The following is a 25,915-nucleotide window of genomic DNA, read 5'->3' as shown; positions in this document are numbered from 1 at the left end:
AGGCCGACGTGTTGGCCTTTGCGTCCCTAGTAGCCCAGCGAAGGATTCTACTTATGTGGAAAGAAGCTAAGCCCCCGGGTGTGGAGGCCTGGATCAACGACATGGCAGGGTTTATAAAACTGGAGCGGATAAAATATGCATTAAGAGGTTCGGCTCAGGGGTTCACCGGGCGGTGGCAACCGTTCCTCGACTATCTCGCAGAGCGATAAGGGAAAATAGGAAAGGCAGCAGCAGCAGCCCAGGGGGGGGGGGGGGTGGGGGGGGGGGCTCATTTGGGTCTTCAGGGGTTTTATGTGTGTGTTTATATATTAGTTATCTATATTTGATTTCACAAAGTTACTATCTTAGTTATTATTTCTGTTGTTTCTTATTTTGTTATTGGCAGTTGCCGATAGTCAGCATAATATTTATTTAAAAAACGATCAATGAATATATTATTACAAAGTTGTAAAATGGGAAATTTTTGTTCGATCGAAAAACTTTAATAAAATATATTTTTAAAAAAAGAGAGATTCTTGTGAAAAAACACTGTGCAAAATGGCTTCTGCAACCACAAGCCTGAGCACTCAGCAGAACAATGCTCCAGAATCGCACTCCATGAGATTTATAGGTGGGTTTCAGGCGGCTATTATCTCATTCAAAAGTTGGGATTTAACGATGCCCGACTATAATTTAACTAGCATATGTCATGATATTCAAACACACACATCATGATGGACACACCAACAGACAAATCAGAGCACACAACACCACAACCAATCACACACAAGGACACCAACCACATAAAAGCACGAGCACGACACCTAGTGGACAGTAGGTCAGGGGACAAAGACACGGACAAGACCTGTTACAAGATCACAAACAGGGAATCCCCACGTGCAGAGTATCAAGACAAAACTGTACATAGAAAGTTTAAATAAAATAGCGTTGCGCCATATACAACCGTGTTGGCTCATCTGTGTGTCAGAACGCCCAACACCACATGGTACAGGAGTGGATCGATACCTGCCAACTAACCTGCCATTCTGGACATGGACCGCACCGACAAACCGCAGCCGTTGCAAGTCGCGGGGAACCTAGGTACCAATTGGAAGCTCTTCAGGCAGCGATTTGACCTGTACATCCGAGCCAACGAAAAACAGAGTGCCTCGGATGAAACGAAGATTGAAATGCTCCTCTTCTACGCAGGTCAGCACGCCCCCGACGTCTTCAACTCACTGGTGTTCGAAGAAGGCGAAAACCAATCCAAGTATGACACGGTCATCCTCAAACTGGACCAGCACTTTAAGGTTGAAGTGAATGAAAGTTTTGAAAGATACCTCTTTCAGCAATGCCTGCAAGGTAAGGAGGAGCTTTTTCAACCCTTTTTGACGCACCTCCGTATTCTAGCGCAGTCCTGCGGTTACGGCAGCACCACAGAGTCCATGATCAGGGACCAGATTGTTTTTGGCGTTGCCTCTAGTGGCCTACGCCAGCAGCTTCTTAAAATAAAAAGCCTCACCTTAGCGTCTGCTGTGGAAGCCTGTGTCCTCCACGAGAATGCAACCTGCCGTTTTGCCCGATTTCAGGCGTCCGAGTTGGCACGGAGGGGGTCCCCAGCCGTCGAATCGGCAAGCCAGGCCGCCCACGACGCCGAACGCATCCAGGCCGTTGATTACTTCCCGACCCACGGCCCGGACGACAGCGGCCGCTTCCCGCGCTTTTCGCGGTCTCCCGCGCTGGTGCGCGCCAAAAATAACAGCCACATCGAGGGACGCACTGCGCAGGCGCGCCCACCGCAAGATCGCACTGCGCATGCGCAGTGGCGCAACGAACGCCGTGACGTCATGACGTGCGGCAATTGTGGAGCTGTACACTTAAAAGGGCAATGTCCTGCTAAAAACCGACAGTGCCTCAGATGTGGCAAGATGGGCCACTATGCTGCCCACTGTCGTTCGGCTCAACCCATGGATCCTGCACATCCCCGACAATGTCGCAGACAAGTCAGGACCGTCCAGCCCACGCATCAAGACTTCCAGTTAAGTGATGCAGATGACCAGGATGCCTTCCGCGTTTCCGTCATCGATGTCAACAAGGTCAATGCCATCAATCCAGCCGATGAGTGGTGTGCCACCCTGACGGTCAACCAATCGCGCGTCACCTTCCGTCTGGACACCGGCGCATCCGCCAACCTGATTGCATGTTCTGCATTCCAGGCCATGAAGGTCAAACCACCCATCACGCCATCCCGGCTCAAGATGGTTGATTATAACGGGAACGTCATCCCGTCCATAGGATCTTGCCAGCTACAGATAACTCACAAGATGCACACGGCCACACTCCCCTTCGAAGTTGTCGGCTCATCAAAAGACTCGTTACTGGGCGCACAGGCGTGTAAGGTCCTTCACCTGGTACAGCGCATTATGTCTCTCTCTCCAGATGAGATATCCGACTTCCCGGATGCTGAGTTCCACGCAAATCTCCATTCCCTCCTTGCTCACAACCAGGGGGTTTTTGAAGGCATGGGGACATTGCCATACACGTACAAGATTCGACTCAAACCGGACGCCATCCCTGTCGTTCACGCACCTCGCAGGGTTCCTGCGCCACGCAAAGACTGCCTCAAGTTGCAGCTGCAGGATCTTCAGGACCAAGGGGTCCTATCCAGGGTCACGGAGCCCACGCCATGGGTCAGCTCCATGGTCTGTGTAAAGAAGCCCTCTGGCGAGCTCCGCATATGTATAGATCCTAAAGATCTGAATAACAACATCATGCGGGAACACTATCCCATCCCGAAACGAGAGGACCTCACCAGCGAGATGGCGCAAGCCAAAATATTTACCAAATTGGATGCGTCCAAAGGATTTTGGCAGACCCAATTGGACCCGGCCAGCCGAAGGCTATGCACGTTCAACACCACTTTTGGCAGATTCTGCTACAACCGGATGCCATTCGGCATCATTTCAGCATCTGAAGTTTTCCACCGCATTATGGAGCAGATGATGGAAGGCATCGAAGGGGTACGTGTATCTGTGGACGATATCATCATTTGGTCCACCACTCCGCAGGAACACATGCATCGTTTGCGACGTGTCTTCACCCGCATACGACAAAATGGCCTGCGTCTCAACCGCGCCAAGTGTGCCTTCGGCCAGATGGAGCTGAAATTCCTCGGGGACCACATCTCACGATCAGGGGTCCGTCCCGATGCAGACAAAGTTAGCGCCATCACAGCCATGCCACGGCCGGCTGACAAGAAGGCTGTCCTAAGATTCCTGGGCATGGTCAACTTCCTTGGGAAGTTCATTCCCAACCTGGCTTCTCATACAACGAATATGCGCCATCTCGTAAAAAATCAACAGAATTCCACTGGCAGCAATCACATCAGCTGGAATGGGAGGAGCTCAAGCACAAACTGGTCACGGTACCAGTGCTGGCGTTCTTTGACACGACTCGCCCTACAAAGATCTCAACAGACGCCAGCCAATCTGGTATTGGAGCGGTACTCCTGCAAAAAGACAGCACGTCGTCATGGGCCCCGGTTGCATATGCCTCACGAGCCATGACCCCTACCGAACAGCGCTACGCGCAAATAGAAAAAGAATGCCTGGGCTTGTTAACTGGACTGGACAAGTTCCACGACTATGTGTATGGCCTGCCACGATTTACGGTTGAAACTGACCACCGCCCCCTGGTCAACATCATTAACAAAGACCTGAACGACATGACCCCTCACCTTCAGCGCATCTTACTTAAACTCAGGAGGTATGATTTTGAACTGATCTACACTCCGGGGAAGGATCTCATCGTGGCGGACACGCTCTCCCGAGCAGTGAGCACACCACCAGATGCGGAGGGGTTCGTGCGTCAAATTGAGGCACACGTGACTCTGACAGCAGCAAATCTGCCAGCTGATGATCCAAGTCTGGCCCACATACGCGCAGAGACGGCAACTGACCCCCTTCTGCAGCGAGTGATGCGCCACATGACGGAAGGGTGGCTCAAAGGGCAGTGCCCCCAGTTTTATAATGTGCGAGATGACCTTACCAACATAGACGGGGTCCTTATGAAATTAGACAGGATCGTTATTCCGCACAGCATGCGCCAGATGATTCTTAATCAACTACACGAAGGCCACTTGGGCGTCGAAAAATGCAGACGAAGGGCCCGAGAGGCGGTATATTGGCCGGGTATTAATGAAGACATAGCCAACATGGTGCTCAATTGCACAACCTATCAGAGGTTTCAGCCGGCGCAACCTCCGGAGACGCTTCTACCACACGAGTTGGTGACGTCCCCCTGGGCGAAGGTGGGTGTTGACCTATTTCACACGCTCGGCAGAGATCACATCGTTATTCTAGACTACTTCTCAAACTACCCGGAAGTCATGCCTCTCCATGATCTGACGTCGTCCGCAGTCATTGGGGCCTGCAAGGAAACATTTGCTCGCCATGGCATTCCAAGGACTGTCATGTCAGACAATGGACCCTGCTTCGCCAGCCGTGAATGGTCGTCCTTTGCCGCAGCATATGGTTTCACTCATGTGACATCCAGCCCTCTACATCCACAGTCGAACGGGAAGGCTGAAAAGGGCGTCCACATTGCCAAGCGGCTCCTGTGCAAGGCGGCTGCTGCCGGATCGGACTTTAACCTCGCCTTGCTGGCCTATCGATCGGCCCCGCTATCCACGGGTCTCTCGCCAGCGCAGCTACTAATGGGTCGCTCCCTCAGGACGACGGTACCGTCCATCCTGGCACCAACAACAGACCATGAGACGGTTCTTCGGAACATGCAAATGCAGCGTGATCGCCATAAAAGTCAGTATGACACACGAGCGACGGACCTGCCCCCCCCTGTCCTCCAGAGACAAAGTACGCGTCCATCAACCGTATGGTGGCTGGTCAGCACCGGCCGAAGTCCTCCGACATGTGGCTCCCCGCTCGTTCCTGGTTCGCATGCCGGATGATTCAGTGCGTCGCCGCAATCGGTGTGCCCTTCGCCGACTTCCACGCTCGCAGCCACACAGTACGCACACGCCAGATCCTCAACAGGCTTCCGAGGATGACTTTGTGGAGCTGCCGCAGATCACGCCCTCTCCATCGCCACCCATGGCCATGCTTGCACATCAGCCGGTGGTTCTTGACCCACCCTTGAGGCGGTCAACCCGAACTCGTCGCAAGCCCATTAGACTGGACTTATAACACCGTTCATATGTCTAACAAGTTACACAATTTTATATGATAACCTGTTGTTGTTTATCGTTCCAGATATCGTCTGACTGGACCACTGTTCAAGTTTTTTTTTCTCGTTCGCATTCATGTTCTGTTATGGTACAACCTTGTTCATGTGACGCACCCGACATCGCCCATGTAAATAGTTACGTCATATGCACATGCTGTACACAACACACACACACTCTTAGATGCACTCACAACGCGATCATATTTATTACCACGTAGGCACATATCTTTGTAAAAAGGGGGGATGTCATGATATTCAAACACACACATCATGATGGACACACCAACAGACAAATCAGAGCACACAACACCACAACCAATCACACACAAGGACACCAACCACATAAAAGCACGAGCACGACACCTAGTGGACAGTAGGTCAGGGGACAAAGACACGGACAAGACCTGTTACAAGATCACAAACAGGGAATCCCCACGTGCAGAGTATCAAGACAAAACTGTACATAGAAAGTTTAAATAAAATAGCGTTGTACCATATACAACCGTGTTGGCTCATCTGTGTGTCAGAACGCCCAACACCACAGCATAGGCAAGGCTGGCATCTGGTGATAGCCTTGTCAGCAAAACCAACTGCCAATAATCAATAGACCCGGAAGGCTAATATGGACACATTATTTAATTATTTCAAATGGGAGCTAGAGACAACAGAAACAAAATGCTGAGGCCTTCAGCCACACCTGGTTGAATCCTGCCTAATGTCAATGATACTGGGTTTGGGTGAAAGTTGGGCCTTGCCTATTTAAATGACCTCTGTGAGATAACATGGTTGTGGCCTCAATCTCACGAGTCATAATGAACAAAATTGGGTTTCTTCTGTTTGGAAATTGCCTTAAATTTTGGTGGATTTTCATGAAAGAGGAAAGTCTAGCCAATCCTAACTATTACCATCAGACAGACCCACTGGGTGGAATTTTATGCTTTTTTCTCAGTGAAGCCACTGGTGCCAACGGCAGCTTCCTTCACTGCATTGAAAAAAGAAATGGCAAGGGGTGGGTTACATGATATCACGCTGGCTGGGTGGGCTCAGATTCAGCTGCCGCTCCGCGAGAAATGTTGTTTTTTAAAGAATGGGGTGCTATTTTTAAAAGGCTACCCTGGTGCACAAAAGTTCAAATGAAATGCTCCCGCAACCTTGCCCCACGCGACTGGCACTGCCGGCCATGACCCGAGTAATGCACTAATCTGAACTCCTGCCCACCAGGGGCATGCTGTGGGAGACCAGCGGTAATTCCCACCACTGCCTCATGCTGACCTGAATGGATTATCTAAATGGGTGTGTGGGAATCATCAAACATAAAGACCTGATAATGAGATTCAAATTTATTATGAGGTGTTCCCGATGTTGAATTATGTCATTGGTGGCGGGACGGGGACATGTGCAACAAAACCTACTGCCAACTTCAAACGCGATTTGGGCCCCGCAAGAGTTACCGTTCTTGTCACCAAACCCACCCAAAATGAATGGGAGCAGAAAATCCGATCCATTATTTAAGACTGTTCCAGTTTTGCTTAAATGATTCCTTCCAATCTCAACTCGATTTCCTGTCCACTTGTCAAGATTTTCCCACTTATATCGAATACCCTCTATCACTTTAACAGGTTCCAGGTAACTGGTGTTATCCATGGAGTTTATCTTTCTGCTGATGAAGGAGCAGCGCTCCGAAAGCTTGTGATTTCAAATAAACCTGTTGGACTTTAACCTGGTGTTGTGAGACTTCTTACTTAACCATGGATGCTGAATAATTCTCCACTACGAGTGGAGGAAGGGGTGGTGAGTCGTAGGCATGTATGTCGTAGAGTCATGGAGGTCCACAGCACAGAAAGGCCCTTTGGCCCAACGGGTCTGCACCGGTCAAATACAACCACCTAACTATTCTAATTCCATTTTCCAGCACTTGGCCCATAGCCTTGTATGCCTTGGCATCGCAAGTACACATATAAATACTTCTTAAATGTTATAAGGGTCTCTGATTCCACCACCCTTTCAGGCAGTGAGTTCCAGATTCCCACCATCCTCTGATTTAAAAGGTTTTTCCTCACATCCCCTTTAAACTTCTTGCCCCTTACCTTAAATCCATGCCCCCTGATCATTGATCCCTCCACCAAGGGGAAAAGTTTGTTCGTGTCTACTCTATCTATGCCCCTCATAATTTTATACATCTCAATCATGTCCTCCCCTCAGTCTCTTCTGCTTCAAGCAAAACAACCCCAATATATCCAATCTCTCTTCAAAACTCTCAAACCCAGGAAATATCATGGTAAATCTCCTCTACACCCTTTCCAGTACTATCACATTCCTCCAATAATGTGAACTGCACACATTACTCTAGCTGTGGCCGAACCAATGTTTTATACAATTCCCGCATATCCTTCCTTACTCCTAAACTCTGTGCCTCGGCCAATAAAAGCAAGTATACCAAATGCCTTCTTAACCACTTCATCCACCTGCTACCTTAAGGGACTGGTGTACATGCACACCAAGGTCCCTCTGATCTTCGGTGTATCCCAGGGTTCTGCCGTCGATCAAGTATTCCCTTGACTTGTTTGTCCTGCCCAAGTGCATCACCTCACACTATCCGGATTAAATTTCTTTTGCCACTTATCAGCCCAACTGGCCAGCCTATGTATATCCTCCTGCAAGCTAAGGCTATCCTCCTCACCATTTACCACCCCACCAATCTTTGTACCATCCGCTTACTGATCAACCCTCCTACATTCTTGTCTAAATCAGTTGTATAAACCACAAACAGCAAGGGCCCCAACACTGATCCCCGCAGGGCCCACTGGACACAGGCTTTCAGTTAAAAAAACACCACTCATCATTCACCCTCTGCTTCCTGCCAAATGGATGCAATTTGTCGAATTTCCTTGGATACCATGGGCTCCCTGCTATTTCCTCCTTTGCCTCACTCAACTGCCAGGGATAATTTTCATCTGGGCCTGTAGATTTATCTACTTTTATGTACCTTCAATGTCAGTCTCCCACATGGGACCTTATCAAAAGCCTTGCTGAAGTTCAAGTAGACTAGATCAAATGCATTTCCCTCATCTACACATCTGGTCACCTCTTCAAAAAATTCAATCAAGTTGGTCAGACATGACCTGTACAGAAGAAAACCATGCTGATTGTTCTTGATTAATCCCTGCCTCGCCAAATGCAGATTAATTTTAAAGCAGACCAATGCAGGCCAAGCAGTGCGGGTTTAATTCCCGTACCAGCCTCCCCAAACAGGCGCCGGAATGTGGCGACAAGGGGCTTTTCACAGTAACTTCATTTGAAGCCTACTTGTGACAAAAAGCAATTTTCATTTCATTTTCATTTCATTTCAAGTCTGTCTCTCAGAATTGCTTCCAATAGTTTCCCCACCACGGAGCTTAGACTGACTGCCTGTAGTTTCCTGATTTATCCCTTCCTCTCTTCTTGAATAATGGTACCACATTAGCTATCCTTAAGTCCTCCGGCACTTCTCCTGTGGCCAGAGAGGAATTGAAAATTATTGCCAACTCCCCTGCTATTCCCTCCTTTTCCTCACTCAACTGCCTGGGAGTAATTTCATGTGGCCCAGGAGATTTATCTACTTTTAAGCCGACCAGACGATTCAGAACCTCCTCGCTGTCTATGATAATTTTTAAAAAAAATCTCAGCCATTCTTCCTGATTTCTAGACCCACATCATCACTCTCAGTAATGGACACTGACACAAAGTATTCATTTAGAACCCTACCTACATCCTCCGGCTCAACACACTGTGGTCCTCAATGGGCCCTACTCTCTCCCTAGTTATCCTTTTACCCTTAATACAGAAGGAGGCCATCCAGGCCATTGAGTCTGCACTGACCATCCGAACGAGCACCCTGCCTAGGCCAACTCAGCGGGATAAGGCAGCGCGGGCGGGCTCCGGGGTCCTGGGGGGGGCGCGGGGCGATCTGGCCCCGGGGAATGCCCCCATGGTGGCCTGGCCCGTGATCGGGGCCCACCGGGTGGGCCTGTGCCGTGGAGGCACTCTTTTCCTTCCGCCTTCGCCACGGTCTCCACCAAGGCGGAGGCGGAAGAGACTCCCTCCACTGCGCATGCACGGGAATGCCGTCAGCGGCCGCTAACGCTCCCGCACATGCGCCGCCCGGAGATGTCATTTCCGCGCCAGCTGGCGGGGCACCAAAGGTCTTTTCCGCCAGCTGGCGGGGCGGAAATTCGTCCGGCGCGGGCCTAGCCCCTTAAGGTTGGGGCTCGGCCCCCCAAGATGCAGAGCATTCCGCACCTTTGGGGCGGCGCGATGCCCGACTGATTTGCGCTGTTTTGGGCGCCAGTCGGCGGACATCGCGCCGATACCGGAGAATTTCGCCCCAGGTCTTAGTAGTGACGAAACCTGAGGTGCTTCTGTTAAAGGTTTTGTTTTTAAGTCTCATGGATGTTAAAAGGAAAGCTTAAAGGATTACTTAGTATTGTAGTCTTTGGGGGTTGTACTTGAATTAGTGGTTGTTAAGATGTTCACCTTAAAACATAACCTTTTATGTTTTAAAAAGGTTAACTTGAGTTCATAGAATAAACATTGTTCCACACCTGTAGATTGGGCCGTGTACTCCCCACACCACAATCTATTAAAAGTTGTGGGTCAGGTGAACTCCATGATACACTTTGGGGTTCTCTAAACCCTGGCCCATAACAATATATATATATATATATATATATATATAGAGCTAATGGATTGGGAGGGAGCCCCAGTAGGAGTAGTTAAGCGAAAGTGGGAGGAGGAGCTGAGGGCAGAGTTGGAAGCTGGGTTAAACGAGGAGGCTCTGATGATGGTGAATGGATCCTCTTCGTGCTCCAGGCTGAGTCTCATTCAATTTAAAGTAGTTTAGGGTGCATATGACAGTGGCCAGAATGAGTAGGTGCTTTGAGGGGGTGGAGGATAAGTGTGGGTGTTGTGCTGGGGGGCTCGCAAATCATGTTCACATGTTTTGGGCTTGTCTGCAGCTGGAGGGATTTTGGCGGGGGTTCACTGACATGATGGCTGAGGTACTGAGAGTGAAGGTGGGCCCGAATCCAGAATTGGCATTGTTTGGAGTGTCGGAAGACCCGGGGGTCCAGGGGGCGAGAGAGGCCTACGTTCTGGCCTTTGCCTCTCTGGTAGCCCGGAGATGGATCCTGTTGGGGTGAGGGACCCGGAGCCGCAGAAACCGGGGATTGTGGGTGAGCGGTCGCGCGGTTTTCCTTAGGCTGGAGAAAATTAAGTTCGCCTTGAGAGGATTGAGTTTGCATGGAGATTGAAATCATTTATTGATTTCTTCCAGGGCAACTAAGTCAGCAGGGAGGGGCGGGTTGGGGTTAACAAGAAAAGGTGGAGGCAGAGATCGTGGGGGGGGGGGGGGGGGGATTCGGGTGCATGGTGGGGAGGGCGGGTTGTGGTTGTTGGTTATTTATTTAGTTCTGATGTGATCTCCTAATAGTTATTTTCTTGATCTTGGTTATGTTTGATGTTTATTTATAAATGCCTTAATAAAAATATTTTTGAAAAAACTTACCTCCTTCCATACACAAACTTTACTTCCTACTTTACCCTACTTTGCTTATTTATATTACTTTATTACAATGAACCTGACTTTCACTAATTTGCGTTGCTTCGCAGTTTATTCCTTTTCCCCCAAAAGAATCTTTGAAATATCACGATACCATCTTTGCACTGCTGACTGCAAGGACACTGTACCAAGAACTCTCTTCCGCAATGCTGACTGCTTTTACATGAGATACTTTCTTCTCTTCTGTGGTTAACATACATGGCGTGACCCATTTCTTTCAAATTAAATCCAACAGATCATGCTCTGCATTGTTTCCGTAACAAAGCTCCTCCTTTTGTGGACAGTTAGCTTGAATCACAATTCTCAATCAGGAGAACCCACTAGCTATGAAAAGGATTACCCTTCCATTCCAATCAAATACAAGCACCTGAGCCAATCTCGATCAACCTCAATATTCAGAGATCAGGGCCGGGAATCTCCACTATCCAGCGGGGCGGGGGTCCCCTGGCGGGATGGAGTGGCGTGAACCACTCCGGCGTCGGGCCGCCCCAAAGGTGCGGATTTCTCCGTACCTTTAGGGGCCAAGCCCTCACCTTGCAGGGCTAGCTCTGCGGCGGAGTGGTTGGCGCGCCGCCAACCGGCGGGAAAGGCCTTTGGCGCCACACCAGCCGGGGCCGAAAGGACCTCGCCGGACGGCGGAAGTCCGCGCATGCTGACGGGTTGTCTCTTCCGCGTCGGCCATGGTGGAGACTGTGGCCGAGGCGGAGGGAAAGGAGTGCCCCCACGGCATAGGCCCGCCCGCGGATCGGTGGACCCCGATCGCAGGCCAGGCCACCGTGGGGGCACCCCCCGGGGCCAGATCGCCCTGCACCCCCCCACCAGGACCCCGGAGCCCGCCCGCGCCACCTAGTCCCGCCGGGAAGAGAGGTGGTTTGATCCTCGCCGGCGGGACAGGCATTCCAGCAGCGGGACTTCGGCCCATCGCCGGCCGGAGAATTGCCGGGGGGGGGGGGCTCGCCGACCGGCGAGGCGTGATTCTCGCCCCGGCCAAATATCCGGTGCCGGAGAATTCGGCAACCGGCGGGGGCAGGATTCACGCCAGTCCCCAGCGATTCTCCGCCCCGGCGGGGGCTCGGAGAATATCGCCCCAGAACTCTCAGTGCTGCTCACTGTCTAGCCTGGGACTCTAACCCATAATCTTCTGCCCGGTGGCACAGTAGTTAGCACTGCCACGTCACAGCGCCAGAGACCCAGGTTCAATTGCGGCTTTGGGTGACTGTGTGGAGTTTTCATTTTCTCCCCGTGTCTGTATGGGGTTCCTCCAGGTACTCCAGTTTCCCTACACAGCCCAAGATGCGCTGGTTGGGCGAGGGAGCGGGCCTGGGTGGAGTGCTCTTTCAGAGGGTCAGTGCAGGCTTAATGGTCGAATGGCCTCCTCCTGCACTGTAGGGATTCTACAATTCTGACTCAGAGGTTGAGTGCTGCCACTGAACTATAGATCGTTCCTTATATTACACATGCAGTGTCAATTTGTCAAAGTATTTAATAGTTAATTTCAAGATACCTGCAAATGCTTTTTGAGGTCCAAGTGCTGTCTTCATAATACTTCATGAATGAATGAAAACAGAGAATTCCCAATAGCATATTGAACTGACTACGCCATGGCATCTCGATCATACAAAATTTGTTGAACTTTTTAAGTCGCAGGTAACGATTGATAATTGGTCTAAGCAGAGTTCGAAAAACTTCCTTTGCTTTCTTTTCCAATTTTTCTTTTTGTTTCCTAAACAAAATGATCAAAAATGTACACATATTGTTGATTAAAAGAAAATTTCACCTGGATTTAAAAAAATTACCACACACATTTGTCTGAAAGTCAATTTTCTAAGACTAAAATTTAAGCCAGAAAAGTAAGGGTCAACTTTCACACATGTAGTAGTTTTGAGGGATTGAAATCCAGGCTCTACCGTTGTCTTCGTATTGCAAATTTGTATTTGTCCCACCAACCCTGATCCCAAAATAATGTAAAAAGAGCTAAAAAGTATTTTTAGTGCATGTTGACGTGTGCAGATAGGAGGAGGTTTTGTGGTGTGCTATTCCAAAATTCTATCAATGGTTAGGTTTGATTTCAGCAGCAAGCGGGTGTTAAGTACAAAGAGTTGGATTTTTCGGCTAAAGGCTGGGTGTCATCTTATACAAGAGATGTATGAAAAAGGAATGGCTTTTGATCAAAAAGTCAGGGGTCAAATATTACACATTTGTACCTGAATGCAGCCACTCCTCTTTGTCTACACACTTCATTACATCCCCAATTATTCATCCGACATTGCCATTCACCTTTATCCTAATGCGATTCTATTCCTCTCACCCTCTCCTTCAGGCGAACACATGCCATCGCACTCATTCAGAGCCAGGGGGCGGGATTCTCCGAAATGGAGGCAGAGTGTTCACGCCATCGTGAACGCCGTCGACGTTCACGATGGCGCAAAACGGCCCCTATCCCGACCGGTTCAGGGCCCGATAATGGGCTAGGAGCGGCGCCGCGTCATTTACACGTGTCAGGCCTTGGCGCCGCGTAAAGGCGGCGCCGCATACATGACGCGGCCGGTGCCACATAACTGGCGTCACCCGCGCATGCTCGGGTTGGCCGGCGCCAACCCGCGCATGTGTGGTTGCCGTCCTCTCCGAGTCTGCCCCGCAAGAGGATGTCAGACGGATCTTGCGGGGCTGCGGAAGAAAGGAGGTTCTCCTTCAGAGAGGCCGGCCCGACAATCGGTGGGCACCGATCGCGGGCCAGACCCCATTTGAGCCCCCTCCTGGTGCAGGATTCCCCCCTCCACCCCCCGCAGGCCACCCCCCCCCCCCAGCGTTCCCGCGCTGTTCCCACCGGCAGCGACCAGGTGTGGACGGCGCTGGGGGGGGAACCCGCCGTTTTGGGCTGGCCGCTCGGCCCATCTGAGCCTGAGAATAGCAGGGGTGCCGGAGAATCGCCATTTTGGTGTCTCGGGCGATTCTCCGGCCTGCGCCGCCCGGAACTCGACGGGGCCGTTCTCGCCGCTTGGTAGAATCACGGGAGGGTGTCGGACCGGCGTCGCCAGAAAATTTAGCAACCCAGTCGATTCTCCCAACCGGCGCGGGAGCGGAGAATCACGCCCTTGTTCTTTACCTCTTTGAGAAGGGAGTACAGAACATCAGACAGAGTATTGGAGAGGTCAAGGGTTCCACAACAGATGAGGACATGCTGGAGATCAGTTGAGTCGCATCTCCTTGGCTGTTGGCGTGGCAGAGAAAGATGGAAATACTTGGTGACACAATGGCCCCGATTTACAGATCAGCAGCAAGGCTGAGGCGCAGCTTATGACCACATGAAAAACTGTCTTTAACGTTTTGTGCTAGAGTATTAGGGATTTCCTGTCCTGACTGCAATTCACAACCATTAGCAAAGGCAGCCATGAAGCATAGTGCTGAGGTGCAGATGGGTCAAGACCACACCTCTTTGCAACAACATAAGGACAGCTCTGGTGATTTAGCAGCCTGCAGTGAACTGAGGTGAACCTATAAAACTTTCAAACATTTTTAACTATTTTTTTTCAAAGGCATTTAATTGCTCTTATTTTTTTTACATAGAATTTACAGTGCAGAAGGAGGCCATTCGGCCCATCGAGTCTGCACCGGCTCTTGGAAAGAGCACCCTACCCAAGTCCACACCTCCACCCTATCCCCATAACCCAGAAACCCCACCCAGCACTAAGGGCAATTTTGGACACTAAGGACAATTTATCATGGCCAATCCACCTAACCTGCACATCTTTGGACTGTGGGAGGAAACCGGAGCACCCGGAGGAAACCCACGCAGACACGGGGAGAACGTGCAAACTCTGCACAGACAGTGACCCAGCGGGTAATCGAACCTGGGACCCTGGAGCTGTGAAGCAATTGTGCTAACCACCATGCTACCGTGCTGCCCCTTATGCATAACGTTTAATTTAATGTTAAGAATGGAAAAGTCAAATTAAATTATAAAAGTATTGAAAATGCAATCAATGGTAACATTGTTGATGTGGGGTCGACAGTCGGTGGGTGGAGGAGGGGGTGATTGGGTGGAGAAAGAGGAGGAGGCGGTTTGGGGGAATGTGGGGGCAGAAACAGAGGACATTAGGTGGTATTTGTTCAGCAAATTTCCTTTGAAATACATTTTGAGCTTTTGCTGTTGATCACTTTCAACACATACCCTATGGCCGTGATTAACAGCGTGAGCATCCCAGAGTAAATTTCTGGCAATGTTCAGGACATTTAGCCTAAGTCTAATGGCTGCTTCAGTGCTCGAGGCAACAATGTAGGACTCCAGGCAGCATATCTCTACTCATCGGAAGTTTAAATTTTACGCACAAGTATGATGTATACGTGTGCATTAGGGCTTCCTCTGGGTCTCAGCATGCATCAGCAGCAAACATCTCAAAGTTTACTGATACTTTGATCGAAAGATCTGGGCCAATGAAGTATCAGGAACACAGCTTTTATGGCACGCAGTCAGTTCATGTCTTGTATACTTTGAGCCAAATGTTGCATACTAAATTGTAAAAGTCCTTCCTGTGTATTTCCTTTGTTCCCAAATCTTTTATTTTATTTTTATTATTTTGGTCTGTGGACCCATAATCGGGATGTGCCTTTAAGCAGAAGACTCAAAGTTGAAGCAGCCTATGTGTCAGGACACTGTGCTCCCAGGTTTTGTATTTCGGAGAGGAGAAACCAGACTCCTTGGCAACGAGTGGATCTTAGGAACCAGCTTTGGAGGGACTTTGTTTGATTGGTTTACTGGCAACCGGTGGCTTGGCCACAGACAGTGTTCTTCCCAATGACGGTCAGTAATTGGTTCCCGCATGCTGCTTTCTGAGAGAACTTAGCAGAAATATTTAGACCTAGAAAGTGAAAGGAACTCTCTCTTTCTCTCCGGCCTGACACATTATTTGGTGTAAATCTTCCACCATTGGTGCTTGAGGAGAGAAAGAATGGAAGAGGAAGGACAAGATGGTAAAAAATAAAAGTTGTAAATGCATACTAGTGTGGAATTTTCCAATGTTTTTTAAAGTGTTGTCTCCAACGGGAAACCAGAGAGCAGTTCCGCTAGCTGTCTTTGTGAGGGTTTCCCGTCGTATTTTTAAGCACTTTGAAATAAAAAATGGCAGGGTCAGGTTTCACAACGTCAGTGCCTGCCTACCAGCAACCTCAACGCCTGATAGATCTTTTTGAAGGGCACCCCAATCAAAAATAAAACATTTTAAAAAGGAAGCCCCCCCCCCCCCCCAACGAACACAGAAACTGCCCCCCATGGGACTCGCTCCCCCCTACCCCTCCCACCAGGGAACACCACCTCTCTCTCTCCTCCCATTCCAAACTTCACCTACATCTCCAACAGAGCTCCCTGAAAACCATTCCGGCAATTTTCCACATTGCCAAGTAGGTGCCAGTGTTGCAGCTGTACTGGAACTGCTTGGCTAGGGGGGCGGCAAATTCTGGAGCACAAGCCTTCAGTACTATTGCCGGAATATTATCATGACCTATAGCCTTTGCGGTATCCAGTGACTTCAGCCGATTCTGGATATCACGTGGAGTGAATCGTATTGGCTGAAGACTGACATCTGTGATGCTCGGGACCACCGGAGGAGAATGGTGCTTTTTAAGTATTGTATAGAACTCTGACGGAACGAGCTGACACAGCATTTAATTCTCTGTCTTACAAAAAAATAAATAATTTTAAGGAGTCAGGGACCAAGACGAGGTACAGATAAAGGTTACAAAGATTGCACTCCCCACATGGAGGTCACTAGACTTAATAAGCGTTCCTGAAACAATAGCAAAAAGCCTCCTGGTACTTTGCTTACCACAGTGACCTCAAGCCAGGTGACAAACAGGAGGAAAGGTGACCATTCTGACCTCTTAAGTACCTATCCCTGTATCCATTGGTCAGACCAGTTTGAACCGATAACTGACACTGGGTAAGCTATGAGCCCTTAAAAATAAAGAATATTAATGAGTACCTTGGAGACAAGGGTCAGTCCTCGTCATGCAGCCACCTTCTTCAGATGGAAGATGGACAAGGAAAGAATTAGAAAGATGTGGAAAGAGTTCCCTAACACTTCAACTAGAGAGGAGAAAGCTGATTTGAGCTACTGAGATCAGCACACACTCTGCCAACCATTCATTTGTTCTCTGGGATCAATGAGCCGCTCTCAACTGTTAGCACTTCCTTAGAACATAGAAAAATACAGCACAGAACAGGACCTTCAGCCCACGATGTTGTGCCGAACCTTTGTCCTAGATTAATCATAGATTATCATAGAATTTACAGTGCAGAAGGAGGCCATTCGGCCCATCAAGTCTGCACCGGCTCTTGGAAAGAGCACCCTACCCAAGGTCAACACTATCCCCATAATCCAGTAACCCAACCCAACATTAAGGGCAATTTTGGACACTAAGGGCAATTTATCATGGCCAATCCACCTAACCTGCACATCTTTGGACTGTGGGAGGAAACCGGCGCACCCGGAGGAAACCCACGCACACACGGGGAGGATGTGCAGACTCCGCACAGACAGTGACCCAAGCCGGAATCAAACCTAAGACCCTGGAGCTGCGAAGCAATTGTGCTATCCAGAATGCGACCGTGCTGCCCTCAAGAACAAATTAATCTACACTGTATCATTCTACCGTGATCCATGTACCTATCCAATAGTTGCTTGAAGGTCCCTAATGTTTCCGACTCAACTACTTCCATAGGCAGTGCATTCCATGCCCCCACTACTCTCTGGGTAAAGAACCTACCTCTGACATCCCCCCTATATCTTCCACCATTCACTTTAAATTTATGTTCCCTTGTAATGGTTTGTTCCACCCGGGGAAAAGGTCTCTGACTGTCTACCCTCTCTATTCCCCTGATCATCTTATAAACCTCTATCAAGTCGCCCCTCATCCTTCTCCGTTCTAATGAGAAAAGGCCTAGCACCCTCAACCTTTCCTCGTAAGACCTACTCTCCATTCCAGGCAACATCCTGGTAAATCTCCTTTGCACCTTTTCCAAAGCTTCCACATCCTTCCTAAAATGAGGTGACCAGAACTGTACACAGTATTCCAAATGTGGCCTGACCAAGGTTTTGTACAGCTGCATCATCACCTCACGGCTCTTAAATTCAATCCCTCTGTTAATGAACGCTAGCACACCATAGGTCCTCTTCACAGCTCTATCCACTTGAGTGGCAACTTTCAAAGATGTATGAACATAGACCCCAAGATCTCTCTGCTCCTCCACATTGCCAAGAACCCGATCGTTAACCCTGTATTCCGCATTCATAGTCCTTCCAAAATGGACAACCTCACACTTTTCAGGGTTAAACTCCATCTGCCACTTCTCAGCCCAGCTCTGCATCCTATCTATGTCTCTTTGCAGCTGATAACAGCCCTCTTCACTATCCACAATTCCACCAATCTTCGTATCGTCTGCAAATTTACTGACCCACTCTTCAACTCCCTCATCCAAGTCATTAATGAAAATCACAAACAGCAGAGGACCCAGAACTGATCCCTGTGGTAACTGGGATCCAGGCTGAATATTTGCCATCCACCACCACTCTCTAACTTCTATCGGTTAGCCAGTTCGTTATCCAACTGGCCAAATTTCCCACTATCGCATGCCTCCTTACTTTCTGCATAAGCCGACCATGGGGAACCTTATCAAATGCCTTACTAAAATCCATGTACACTACATCCACTGCTTTACCTTCATCCACATGCTTGGTCACCGCCTCAAAGAATTCAATAAAACTTGTAAGGCAAGACCTACCCCTCACAAATCCGTGCTGACTACCCCTAATCAAGCAGTGTCCTTCCAGATGCTCAGAAATCTTATCCCTCAGTACCCTTTCCATTACTTTGCCTGCCACCGAAGTAAGACTAACTGGCCTGTAATTCCCAGGGTTATCCCGATTCCCTTTTCTGAACAAGGACACGACATTCGCCACTCTCCAATCCCCTGGTACCACCCCTGTTGACAGTGAGGATGAAAAGATCATTGCCAACGGCTCTGCAATTTCATCTCTTGCTTCCCATAGAATCCTTGGATATATCCCGTCAGGCCCGGGGGACTTGTCTATCCTCAAGTTTTTCAAAAGGCCCAACACATCTTCCTTCCTAACAAGTATTTCCTCGAGCTTACCAGTCTGTTTCACACTGTCCTCTCCAACAATATGGCACCTCTCATTTGTAAATACTGAAGAAAAGTACTCGTTCAAGACCTCTCCTATCTCTTCAGACTCAATACACAATCTCCCGCTACTGTCCTTGATCGGACCTACCCTCGCTCTAGTCATTCTCGTATTTCTCACATATTTATGAATCTCCTATTTATTGACGACAGCTCCGCCTTCAACACCATAATCCCAGCCAAGCCCACATCAAAGCTCCAAAACCTAGGACTTGGTTCCCCACTCTGCAACTGGATCCTCGATTTTCTGACAAACAGACCACAATCAGTAAGAATGAACAACACCTCCTCCACAATAGTCCTCAACACCGGCACCCCGCAAGGCTGCGTACTTAGCCCCCTATTCTACTCCCTGTACACACACGACTGCGCGGCAAAACTTGGTTCCAACTCCATCTACAAGTTTGCTGACGATACGACCATAGTGGGCCGGATCTTGAATAACGACGAGTCCGAATACAGGAGGGAGATAGAGAACCTAGTGGAGTGGTGTAGCGACAACAATCTCTCCCTCAATGCCAGCAAAACTAAAGAGCTGGTAATTGACTTCAGGAAGCAAAGTACTGTACACACCCCTGTCAGCATCAACGGGGCCGAGGTGGAGATGGTTAGCAGTTTCAAATTCCTAGGGGTGCACATCTCCAAAAATCTGTCATGGTCCACCCACGTCGACGCTACCACCAAGAAAGCACAACAGCGCCTATACTTCCTCAGGAAACTAAGGAAATTCGGCATGTCCACGTTAACCCTTACCAACTTTTACAGATGCACCATAGAAAGCATCCTATCGGGCTGCATCACAGCCTGGTATGGCAACTGCTCGGCCCAGGACCGCAAGAAACTTCAGAGAGTCGTGAACACCGCCCAGTCCATCACACGAACCTGCCTCCCATCCATTGACTCCATCTACACCTCACGCTGCCTGGGGAAAGCGGGCAGCATAATCAAAGATCCCTCCCACCCGGCTTACTCACTCTTCCAACTTCTTCCATCGGGCAGGAGATACAGAAGTCTGAGAACCTGCACAAACAGACTCAAAAACAGCTTCTTCCCCACTGTCACCAGACTCCTAAATTACCCTCTTATCGACTGACCTCATTAACACTACACCCTGTATACTTCATTCGATGCCAGTGCTTATGTAGTTACATTGTATATGTTGTGTTGCCCTATTATCTATTTTCTTTTAGTCCCTTTTCTTCCCATGTACTTAATGATCTGTTGAGCTGCTCGCAGAAAAATACTTTTCAATGTACCTCGGTACACGTGACAATAATCAAATCCATCCATCCATATGTGTAAAAGGCCTTGGGGTTTTCCTTGATCCTACCCTCTCTTAGCTCTCCTAATCCCTTTCTTCAGTTCCCTCCTGGCTATCTTGTATCCCTCCAGCGCCCTGTCTGAACCTTGTTTCCTCAGCCTTACATAAGTCTCCTTCTTCCTCTTAACAAGACATTCAATCTCTCTTGTCAACCATGGTTCCCTCGGGCTTCCGGGTGCGGCGATGACCAGCTGAGTCGCACGTTTCGGCACCTCCCGTTGGAACGGACTTTTGAGCTCTTATTAGGAGCCCCAACGGCAATTTTTAACGGCCAAAATCACTGTGTGGTGAAATAGAAGGGAATCCCCCCGGATATATATGGAAAAAGGAGAGGATAGCGGCCGGATTGCAGTGGATCCTTTGGAGCAGCGGCAAGGAAGGGAAGCTCGAAGCAAGATGGCGTCGGAAGGTGGCCGTTTGGTATGGGGCCCGGAGCAACAAGAGTTCCTGCGGCGCTGTGTGGAAGAGCTGAAGAAGGAGGTGTTGGCCCCGATGCTACAGGCGATTGAAGGGCTAAAGGAGGTGCAGAGGACCCAGGAGCTGGAGCTTCGGGTCGTGAAGGCAAAGGCTGCTGAAAATGAAGATGAAATACAGGGCCTGGTGGTGAAGACAGAGACGCACGAGGCACAGCACAAACGGTGTGTGGAGAGGTTGGAAGCCCTGGAGAATAATTCGAGGAGGAAGAATTTAAGAGTCCTGGGTCTTCCCAAAGGCGCAGAGGGGGCGGACGTCGGAGCATATGTGAGCATGATGCTTCACTCGCTAATGGGATCGGAGGCCCCGACGGGCCCTTTGGAGGTGGAGGGAGCTTATCGAGTTCTGGCGCGAAGACCAAAGGCTGGAGAAATTCCTCGAGCCACAGTGGTGAGGTTCCACCGCTACAACGACAGAGAGATGGTCCTAAGATGGGCGAAGAAAACCCGGAGCTGTAGGTGGGAGAACGCGGTGATCCGCGTATACCAGGATTGGAGTGCGGAGGTGGCGAGAAGGAGGGCAAGTTTCAATCGGGCTAAGGCGGTGCTTCACAATAAGAAGGTTAAATTTGGAATGTTGCAACCGGCGAGATTGTGGGTCACACACCAAGGGAAGCACGACTACTTTGAGACGGCAGAAGAGGCGTGGACATTCACTGTGGACGAGAAGCTGGAATAGTCTGGCGAGAGAAAGAGCTTCTGGGATGAAGTGGTGGGGTAATTATGTGGGGCGAGGAAGGGGAAGGGAAGGGGGGGGGATGATTTTTCAATTTGTTAATTTTTCAATCCTGTAACTTTTCTCTCTTCCCCTTGTTGGGGGGGGGGGGGGGGGGGGAGAGTATGAGGAACTGTGGGCGCCGGTGGGAAGGAAAGGGGAAGGAGAAGGGAACTGTGCCATTAGGGGCGGGGCCGAGTGGGAAACGCGGGAGTTGCTCCCGTGCTATGGTAATTATGGCGGGAACAGGGACGCAGGAAGGAGGGGGCCTCGCACAGTGAGGGGCCGAGGGCAAACGGGGAAGCCGAGGTCAGCCAGAGTTCGCTGACTTCTGGGAGCAACATGGGGGGTGTAATTACGCTAGAGGGGGATCTAGCAGGGGGGGGGGGGAGGGAGTTAACTGGGTTGCTGCTGCTAAGGGGAAGGGGGAGCTGTTATGGGGCGGGGTGGTAGGGACGGGAGGGCACCGTCGGTGGGATATACGGGTACGTGGGAACCGGGTAAGGAGCTGGGTTAAAAAAGGGGATGGCTAGTCGACAAGGGGGGGGGGGGGGGGTAACGAGCCCCCCAACCCGGCTGATCACGTGGAACGTGAGAGGGCTGAATGGGCCGATTAAAAGGGCACAGGTACTCGCACACCTAAAGAAATTAAAGGCAGATGTGGTTATGTTGCAGGAGACGCACCTGAAACGGACAGACCAGGTTAGACTACGTAAAGGATGGGTGGGACAGGTGTTTCATTCAGGTTTAGATGCGAAGCATAGGGGGGTGGCTATTTTAGTGGGGAAACGGGTACTGTTTGAGGCATAGACCATAGCGGCGGACAGTGGGGGTAGATATGTGATGGTGAGTGGCAGATTGCAAGGGGAGGCGGTGGTTCTGGTGAACGTATACGCCCCGAACTGGGATGATGCAAACTTCATGAGGCGTATGTTGGGGCGTATCCCGGACCTGGAGGCGGGAAAGTTGGTAATGGGGGGAGACTTCAATACGGTGCTTGATCCAGGGCTGGACCGGTCGAGGTCCAGGACCGGGAGGAGGCTGGCAGCGGCCAAGGTGCTTAAGGACTTCATGGAGCAGATGAGAGGAGTAGACGCCTGGAGATTTATTAGGCCTGGGAGTAAGGAGTTCTCATTTTTCTCCCATGTACACAAGGTATATTCACGGATATACTTTTTTGTCCTGGGAAGGGCACTGATCCCGAAGGTGACAGGGACGGAGTATACGGCCATAGCCATCTCGGACCACGCTCCACATTGGATAGATCTGGAGGTAGGAGAGGAAAAAGAACAGCACCCACTCTGGAGAATGGATATGGGCTTATTGGCGGATGCGGGGGTATGTCTAAGGGGGTGAGGGGGTGTATCGAAAGGTACTTGGAGCTTAATGACAACGGAGAGGTTCAGGTGGGAGTGGTCTGGGAGGCGTTGAAGGCGGTGGTCAGAGGGGAACTGATGTACATAAGGGCACATAAAGGGAAGCAAGAGAGTAAAGAAAGGGAGCGATTGTTGAGAGAACTTGTTGAGGAAATATATGGACCTACTGGCCCCGCTTTTGACGAGAACCTTTAATGAGGCCAGGGAAAGGGGGAAGCTGCCCCCGACTATGTCGGAGGCGACGATATCGTTACTTTTGAAGAAGGAAAAAGACCCGCTGCAGCGTGGGTCCTACAGGCCCATTTCCCTTTTGAACGTAGATGCTAAGCTCCTGGCCAAGGTGATGACGACGAGGATAGAGGATTGTGTCCCGGGGGTGGTCCACGAGGATCAAACTGGGTTCGTTAAGGGGAGACAGCTGAACACGAACATACGGAGGCTGCTAGTGGTGATGATGATGCCCCCACCAGAGGGGGAGGCGGAGATAGTGGTGGCGATGGACGCCGAGAAAGCATTTGACAGAGTGAAGTGGGAATACCTGTGGTAAGTGTTGAGGAGATTTGTTTTTGGAGAAGGGTCTATTGGATGGGTACAGCTGCTGTATAGGGCCCCGGTGGCAAGTGTGATCATGAACAGGCAGAGGTCTGACTACTTCCGTCTTTATAGAGGGACGAGGCAGGGGTGCCCCCTGTCTCCGTTACTGTTCGCATTGGCAATTGAACCCCTGGCCATAGCATTGAGGGGCTCCAGGAAGTGGAGGGGAGTACTCAGGGGAGGAGAAGAACACCGGGTATCATTGTATGCAGATGATTTATTGCTGTATGTTGCGGACCCAATGGAGGGGATGTCTGAGATAATGCAGACATTCAGGGAGTTTGGGGAATTCTCGGGGTACAAATTGAATATGGGGAAGAGTGAGTTGTTTGTGGTGCATCCGGGGGAGCAGAGGAGGGGAATAGATGATTTACCGCTGAGGAAGGTAACAAGAGATTTCCGGTACTTAGGGGTTCAGATAGCCAGGAGTTGGGGAACCTTACATAGGCTAAATCTAACACGATTGGTGGAACAGATGGAGGAGGATTTTAAGAGATGGGACATGGTGCCCCTGTCACTGGTGGGTAGGGTGCAGGCGGTCAAAATGGTAGTCCTCCCGAGATTCCTTTTTGTGTTTCAGTGCTTCCCGGTGATGGTCACGAAGGCTTTTTTCAAGAAAATCGAGAAAAGCGTCATGAGTTTTGTGTGGGCTGGGAAGACCCCGAGAGTGAGGAGGGGTTTTTTGCAGCGTAGCAGGGATAGGGGGGGACTGGCACTACCGAGCTTAAGTGAGTACTATGGGGCCGCCAATATCTCAATGGTGTGTAAGTGGATGGGAGAAGGGGAGGGAGCGGCGTGGAAGAGATTGGAGATGGCGTCCTGCAAAGGAACCTGCCTACAAGCACTGGCGACGACGCCGTTGCTGTTCTCCCCGAAGAAATACACCACAAGTCCAGTGGTGGTGGCAACACTGAAAATTTTGGGGCAGTGGAGACGGCATAGGGGAATGACGGGAGCCTTGGTGCAGTCCCCGATAAGAAATAATCATAGGTTTGTCCCGGGGAGAATAGATGGGGGATTTAGAGCATGGCAGTGAGCTGGGATTGCACAACTGAGGGATCTGTTCTTAGACGGGACGTTTGCGAGTCTGGGAGCGCTGACAGAAAAATATGGGTTGCCCCAAGGGAATGCATTTCGGTACATGCAACTGAGGGCTTTTGCGAGGCAACAGGGGAGGGAATTCCCGCAGCTCCCGATGCAGGAGATTCAGGATAGAGTGATCTCAGGGACATGGGTCCGGGATGGTAGGGTGTCGGATATATACAGGGAAATGAGAGATGAGGGGGAGATCATGGTGGATGAGCTGAAGGGAAAATGGGAAGAAGAGCTGGGGGAAGAGATCGAAGAGGGGCTGTGGGCAGATGCCCTGCGTAGGGTAAACTCTTTGTCCTCGTGCGCCAGGCTTAGCCTGATACAATTCAAGGTTTTGCACAGGGCGCATATGACCGGAGCAAGGCTCAGTAAATTTTTCGGGGTAGAGGATAGGTGTGGGAGATGCTCGAGGAGCCCAGCAAACCACACCCACATGTTTTGGTCATGCCCGGCATTGCAGGGGTTCTGGGTGGGGGTGGCGAATGTGCTTTCGAAGGTGGTGGGGGTCCGGGTCGAGCCAAGCTGGGGGTTGGCTATATTTGGGGTTGCAGAAGAGCCGGGAGTGCAGGAGGCGAGAGAGGCTGATGTTTTGGCCTTTGCGTCTCTAGTAGCCCGGCGAAGGATATTGCTTATGTGGAAGGAAGCCAAACCCCCGGGCGTGGAGACCTGGATAAACGACATGTCAGGGTTTATAAAACTAGAACGGATAAAGTTTGCACTAAGGGGTTCGGCTCAAGGGTTCACCAGGCGGTGGCGACCGTTCATTAACTACCTAGCAGAACGATAAAGGAAATGGGAAGGTAACAGCAGCAACCCAGGGGGGAGGGGGGGGGGGAGGGGGAGGGCTTGGGTGGGTCCTCAGGGGTGTTTTTGTATAGATATTTGTACTTGGTTATGTATATTGGATTGCTTGATTTTATTATTTGGGAGAGCTATTATTTTTGTTATGGCAGTTGCCATTTAGTTTATATATTATTTATTTATTTGTTAAAAACGATCACTGTTATTTATATTGTTTTATTGTTGTAAAAAGGGAAAAACCTTTGTACTGTTTTGTTTTGCCGAAAAATTTGAATAAAATATATTTTTTAATAAAACCATGGTTCCCTCACTCGACCATCTCTTCCCTGCCTGACAGGGACATACATATCAAGGACACGTAGTACCTGTTCCTTGAACAAGTTCCACATTTCACTTGTGTCCTTCCCTGACAGCCTATGTTCCCAACTTATGCACTTTAATTCTTGTCTGACAACATTGTATTTACCCTTCCCCCAATTGTAAATCTTGCCCTGTTGCACGCACCTATTCCTCTCCATTACTAAAGTGAA

At 50.0% G+C, this 25,915-nt stretch overlaps 1 protein-coding gene across 2 annotated transcripts in view; it reads right to left on the bottom strand.

Annotated features, from left to right (window-relative positions):
- The window catches only part of LOC140388177 (cilia- and flagella-associated protein 54-like), a 948,449-nt gene that overhangs the window by 507,145 nt on the left and 415,389 nt on the right, over positions 1–25,915 (bottom strand). For both annotated transcript variants that reach the window (XM_072471937.1, XM_072471938.1), the window contains exon 22: positions 12,321–12,539. In XM_072471937.1, the coding sequence (XP_072328038.1) occupies positions 12,321–12,539 (219 nt within the window). The remainder of the gene's footprint in view (positions 1–12,320; positions 12,540–25,915) is intronic.

Source organism: Scyliorhinus torazame, chromosome 13 (assembly GCF_047496885.1).
Source record: "Scyliorhinus torazame isolate Kashiwa2021f chromosome 13, sScyTor2.1, whole genome shotgun sequence".
Taxonomy (NCBI): domain Eukaryota; kingdom Metazoa; phylum Chordata; class Chondrichthyes; order Carcharhiniformes; family Scyliorhinidae; genus Scyliorhinus; species Scyliorhinus torazame.
Note: the sequence above shows the minus strand (reverse complement) of the source record. Positions and strands in the feature narration are given on the sequence as shown.